This window comes from Aphanomyces astaci, assembly GCF_000520075.1.
Source record: "Aphanomyces astaci strain APO3 unplaced genomic scaffold supercont1.28, whole genome shotgun sequence".
Lineage (NCBI taxonomy): Eukaryota > Oomycota > Saprolegniomycetes > Saprolegniales > Verrucalvaceae > Aphanomyces > Aphanomyces astaci.
The window spans coordinates 646,554-652,976 of record NW_009798291.1 but is presented as its reverse complement, the minus strand read 5'-3'; the positions used below and the strand labels follow the sequence as shown (position 1 = coordinate 652,976).

Here is a 6,423-nt window from a genome sequence, read left to right as displayed (position 1 = left end):
TCGTAGGCGCAGCAGATAGCGTCGGGACGCTCGAGTTGGAGGTGGGCAAAACGGCAGTTCACAGGGAGCATGCGGAACAGTAGGTGTAGCCACACATCACCCTGTACCGGGGGAGGAATCCAACATGTCCGCCTGACACGCTTAGCATAGCTGTGGATAGCCGCAGTAGTCTCACAGGCCGTGCTGGACATGGGGTGGTGTCCCTCATGGATGGGGGCATGGTGGGCCAGAGCCAGAACCATTCGTCTTGGCCAGGACTCAAATGGTACAGGGGCATCCTTAGCCAGGCCATAGAATGGGTGTCGGGCCGTGGGGGGGGCTGGGGTGGCCGGGGGAGGCGGCTGGTTGAGCCCCAGGACGTTGGTATGGACACAGGTGAGGTGGTTGTAAAGCATCCCGGATCGGTACCCCTTGGAGAGGCTGTGCCGTCCACGACACCAACACCTCTACCCTCGTTTGGGGAGGACTTTCCATGGACGACGTCTCTACCCTCATTTATTTATGGAGGCCGCGACATCCATGTCGCCCTCATTTGGGGAGGATGGGACTTCAGCCCCCACCCCACTTGGGGAGGTTGATACGACCTCACCTCTACCCACACTTGGGGAGGCTTTACTTCGTGGGTCAACAGGTACAGTGTGGCAAGTCCCTGTCGTACATGACGTACCCGACATCACTCCACCTGTCTGTTTGGGTGGCATCCTCCGCCACCCTTCACACCAGTCGTCCACCACTCCGACGCCCAAGCGTCGTCGAACGTTGACCTTCAACACAACGGAGGAATATTTCCCCGTTCCATGTACCTCGTTCCACGAGAAGTACAGACTGCCGTACTCCGGCATGTGTGAGTACGACATCCACCTCCACTCCAACGTCGTCACATACGACAACCCCGTTGCTCGCAATTCCGCCTCGGCCCTCACGGTCTCGAGCAGCGGCGATTGCACATGTCGTACGTCGTCTCATCGACGTCTACCACACTGGACACCGCGGACGCGTGCACGCGACGGTCCAGCTCTGTTGCTTATGTCGTATATTGAGGACGCCTCAGACGCTCAATCCCTCTCGACGCCGCAACACATCCTCCTCGCCCTCAAGGACACGACTCCTTAAGAGGAGCCTAAGACCTACAAACAGGCGATGAAATCGCCAGCCAAAGCGCAGTGGCTTGAAGCCATGGTGCTCGAGCTGACAATCCATGAGGCGAACGGGTCGTTCGAACCAGCCACCTTGCCTCCACTGGGCATGCGTTTGGTGTTCAAAATCAAATACGACGACTCGGCCACAGAGGCAACGAGACGCGTCGCTCGCTACAAAGCGCGACTTGTGATCCAAGGACACACTCAAATTCAAGGCGTTGACTACGAGGAGAGCTAATCCCCGGTCATTGCCAAAGAAATCCTTCGAACGATGATCACTCTCGGCGCGTCTCTCGACTACGAGATCGAAGCAATGGATGTCATCACAGACTTTCTCAACGGGGAAATCGACTGCGAGGTCTACGTCAAACATCCACCTGGATTTGACACCGCGAAGAATCGCCGCGATGTCTTTCGGGTCCTCCGCAGTGTTTATGGCCTCAAGCAAGCCCCTCGCTTGTGGTACCAAACACTGGCTACCTACTTGCGCCGGCAAGGGTACACCCAGCTCGTCAAAGACCGCTGTGTCTTCACCAAGCAGATGGACAGCCATGCCGTTTATATCGGTGTCTACGTTGAGGACCTGGTCATCATGGCTCCTTCACCGGACATGATGCGCACCATCAAACATGGTCTGTCATCGCGTTTTCGAATGCATGACCTTGGGGCTCTCACTTTTATTCTCGGATTCCACACTGTTCGAGATCGTTCTGCTCGAACTCTCACAATGCATCAATCCCAATATGCAACCTCGATCCTCAAGAGGTTCAGCATGGAGAATTCAAAACCAGACCCCCCCAATGGAGTACAACCTCAAGCTGTCTGAGTCGACGTGTCCTCAGAACGATGCTGAACGCCAGTCCATGGTGAACAAGCCTTACCGATCGGTAGTCGGCAGCATCATGTATCTCATGATTAGCACTCGACCCGACCTCGCGCACGTCGTCCAACAACTGAGCCAGTTCCTCACCAACCCCGGCCCTGCCCACTGGCAGGCAGCCAAGCGCGCTCTACGGTACATCAGACGAACGATCAACTACGGTCTCGTCCTCGGCGGTGCGTACGATCATACCGCTCCGCTCCATGCGTATGCGAACAGTGACTACGCTAACTGTGTTATACCCGACGCTGCGTCGTGGGCGTCGGGTATACTACCGGAACTCTGCGATCTCTTGGATCGCTAAGAGGCTGCGAAGCATCGTCCTCTCGACAAACGAGGCAGAACGCATGATTCTGTACACACTTGCACAAGAATGGCTGTACATCAAGCAGGCAATTGGTGAGATGTGACATCCCATCACCACATCGATTCCTCTTCACGAGAACAATCAGAGCACCATCCAAATCGTGAACAACTCTGGCCACCATGGGCGTACCAAACATATTGATGTACGCTACCATTTTATCAACGACCTTGTGGAACAACAGACGTTTAGTCTTGTTTACACCGATACGCGACATTAAGTCGTGGATATCTTTACCAAACCACTTGATGTGACAACTTTCTGCGGTTTGCGCAGTCAACTAAGGGTGAGGCAGCTGCCGCCCGACAGCACTCTCTGACGCGAGCCAGGGAGCGCGAACTCCGGCCTCTCAGCCCATCACTGCGCGGACATGTAAGGGGGACACCCTGGACCATGTTGATTCGACATTGGGGGGTGACGGCATCGCAGTGCTTACTCGATCCATCCCGCCCTTCCACGGCGCGTCATTCGGAAAGGGCCAATTGGTAGGGACCCGCTGAAAGGGATGTCCGACGAGTTGAGTCCCGGACAAAAGACCGTGTAAAGAGTGGTGGTTATGCTCACTGAGCTTAACCGCAAGCCTCTTGCTGTACTATGGGCACCTGATTCCGGTTGACAGTACGTGGCGCTGTTGGGAAGCAGTCAGAACACCCTGTTCTGTTAGAGAACATCTCCACTGCCCTGTCAGTCAGGTTGCAGCGTCTGCTAGCTGTGTAGGAGGTTTTTGTGCCTTCTAGAGGTTTTTCCTAAGAGTAGAAGTCAGCGCAGACATTTGGTCACGGAACATCATTGGATGTAATTCACTTCCAGTTTTTCCTTCTGCCTCCCACGGGTCTGTTCCTGCCTACTACTCCAACCCAGTGGAGAGCCACTGGGTTGGACGCGAACAAGCTGGCCGACAGAGTAGGACATAGAAATTGAAATTTATGGATTGATTAAAAAGGTTATTAATGCTGTACTTGGTTGCTCCACCTTTGTTGAAAATAGACATGTCGAATGTCTTTGGCATACTACTGTACAGTGTATGTACATGCAATTGTTTTCAACTATAATAGGACGACTCAAACACGAAAGATCTAGACTGTTAAACTCGCCATCAATTGGGGCTTGGTGATGCCACGAAGGGGGGGCACCTTGGGGTTCATCCCGGGGTTGTTGTAGTTGCACCAGACGTAATTGCCGTTGTCACACAAGGACCACCCGCACCCAATCGACTTGACTTCGGGACTCATCATGTTGGAGAAGTGGCCGCACTTGGCCCAGGCCCCGTTGCACTTGTTTTTGCCGTAGTTCCAGAACGTTTCTTCTTTGTCGTACCAAACCCACGACGCCCCCAACACCTTGTCACAAGCGAGAGTTGTGTTGGCGCCACAGGGGGTATGCATGGCCAAGTTTTGCCCACCACCGGTGGGTTCCCCATGTACAAACCCATGGCACTCGCTAGCCCAAACTTGTACTATGGACGCCAACGCATCGTCCCACGTCACGGGGCCAATGCCGTGGGCGGCTCGGATTTTGTTGTGTTGACTGATCAATTGATCCCGCACCGGATTGGCAGGTGTGGTCGTGGTAGATGCAGATGTGGCCGCACTCGTCTTGGGTGCAGTAGTCGGAGCAGCAATGGGTGCGGCCGTAGGTGTAGACGTGGTGGTGGTTGGCACAGGTCCATAAGTTAACGGAGGTGCTGGAGTAGCAGCTGTTGTCGTGGACGCGGCAATAGGAGATGTGGTGGGTTTAGCGCTGGGACAATGGATAGGGATAGGCTTATAGCTGGGGGTTTGAGTGACGGGCTTGGTACTGGGAGAAGTAGTGGGGGTGCTGGTGCTCGGTAATACTGCATTGGCGCCGCACCAGTTGAATGCGGGATTTTGCGCGCATTGAGCGGCCGACCACCCAATGAAGCACGCGTTCGAGCCAGGATAGTAGCAGTTGGTGCATGTGCCGCAGACGGCGGCAGACGAAGGAGCCGGTCCGCACCATTTGTACTCAGCAACTTGAGCGCATTGAGCGGCCGACCACCCGATGAAACATGCGTTCGTGCCGGGATAGTAGCAGTTGTTGCAAGTACCACAAGAACCCTGCGATGTGGGTTGGGGGCGGGTAGATATGGTGGGGATGCTAGTGGAGGACGGCTTGGAAGAGATCGGCACCGGGGCACCAGTCCGTTTGGAAGGGCTAGGTGCAGGAGCGTAGGTGGGGTCGACTGAGCAAGGTGCAGGAGCCGTACCACACGTGTTGCTAATGTACACGTCGGCGCAGTTCCAATACTGTTCTTGGCCGTCGATGCCCACATCCGTGTTGTTCCACTCGACATAATGCCATCGAAGCACACAGTGAGCGTCGCCTTCGCAAGTCACTCCAGCGGGGAGCACCGACTGGATCGTAAACACTTCGTTGCCTGGGGGCACTTGCCATTTCGTTTCGCCGCTGGGCTGGGCCAGCGTTTGAAAGCACTCATTGGATTCTTTGTCGTATTTCGTGTCCAGTTTGCACAAGCCAAACTCAAAGTACCCCTTGTAGTTGGCCATCAATTGGACTTGGAGGTCCACGGTGGACCCCGGAGCGTAGCAGGCCCCGATGGCTTTGGCACCATTGGTGGGGAATGTCCCGTACGTGCCTCCAGTTTCATGCTGCCGGGTCCCAGAGTACGAGTCGCCGCACACGCCGAATTTGCCGCCAGACGTGGCCGCAATACCACCGGCGTTGAGACTGTGGTCGTCGTAGTCGGGCGGAACAATCCCAGCGAATTGGGCCAACTTGCCAATGTAGCCACGATGTGGCGGGGCAATCAACCGACCGTGGGCCTGTGCGTAGTTGGCGATGGCGGCCAGACCGACCGCGTATGCCGAAAGGAAGGTGGTGGACGTCATGATGTTGGCGAATTGAGTTCTGGCAACTTTGGTTGCCCTAATACTGGTAGATAGCGTGACCTCTGGCCAACTCTTGCCGACAAAGGTGGGCCAAATACATGCATTATCCATATACAGCTGTATCGGTGTGGGTATACACTTACATATGTAAATTTACGACTACCAGTACAGTACGTTTGGGGGAAAAGGCTCCCGAATTCTTAACTTCATCAATACGTATTATGTACTAGTACTACGTAGTACTCCAATTTTGATTAAATTTTTGGGGAAGTTCTTCATAGTAGTATGAAACAGATTCGCTTCATCTGACTTGTGTCTCTATTGAAAAGCGCTGATACTTTGTACTGTATTAAAATAGTCCAAAAACTATTCTCACTGTCAATCATGATAAAAATACTGCAAGTCCAATCATAATTGAGCAAGTTTGGGCCAAACTGAGGAAAGCAATCGGTTCGACCAATCAAATGGCGTTTCGGATTTGCAGTTTATTATTCATGTTCAATGTACTATTTAAAAATACGTCATAATACTGTAATCCTTCGTCGCAATTTTGTTCCGTATACTGACTGTGAATTTACTGAACCTTGCTACAACCTTGCCGCATGATTTGATTGGCTAACAAATAATCCGCAGAAAGGCAAGGAACACAGGAAGAATATTCTTGCAATCATCAACACGAAATTTCATACTTCAAGTAGTATCCAATCAAATGTCACGGCGAGGTTTTGGTATTAATAGTGCGAGATTCGATTGGCTGGATCCCGAAATTCGAACCTACCCCGAGTACTGTACTGTAATTATAAATATTAACGAACCATGACGAGGACATAAATGCCTCGTCTTCACGGTGCAATGGCATGAGGGACAAATGGAAATTTGTCAAAGCAAACGTCGTTCGTTGAATAAGTCTCAAAACCAGTAGATGGCTGTGCTACTGTATACCAGCAATATTTACAATTTGACCATGTCACATCATCAAATAGTGTGTAACGTTAAATTGGTATTTGGAGCATGCAAAAAATACCGCCATCTATTTGATCAGGTCCGAGAATTTCAGTCAAAACACATTTGCTTCGTAAAAGTTCGAGTTACTGAAATAAACTGAGACACTAATACTAGTAGCAACTAACAAAAACTGTGCGACAAATTCAACTTTATTGTTACAGTAAT

At 52.3% G+C, this 6,423-nt stretch overlaps 1 protein-coding gene across 1 annotated transcript; it reads right to left on the bottom strand.

The window, feature by feature from the left end:
- Window positions 1-3,459: 3,459 nt before the first annotated feature.
- H257_10511 (hypothetical protein) lies at window positions 3,460-5,253 on the bottom strand (the record flags this gene model as incomplete). Its single annotated transcript, XM_009837078.1, has 1 exon — window positions 3,460-5,253. The coding sequence occupies one exon, from the start codon at window positions 5,251-5,253 to the stop codon at window positions 3,460-3,462; it is 1,794 nt and encodes a 597-aa protein (XP_009835380.1).
- Window positions 5,254-6,423: the final 1,170 nt, after the last annotated feature.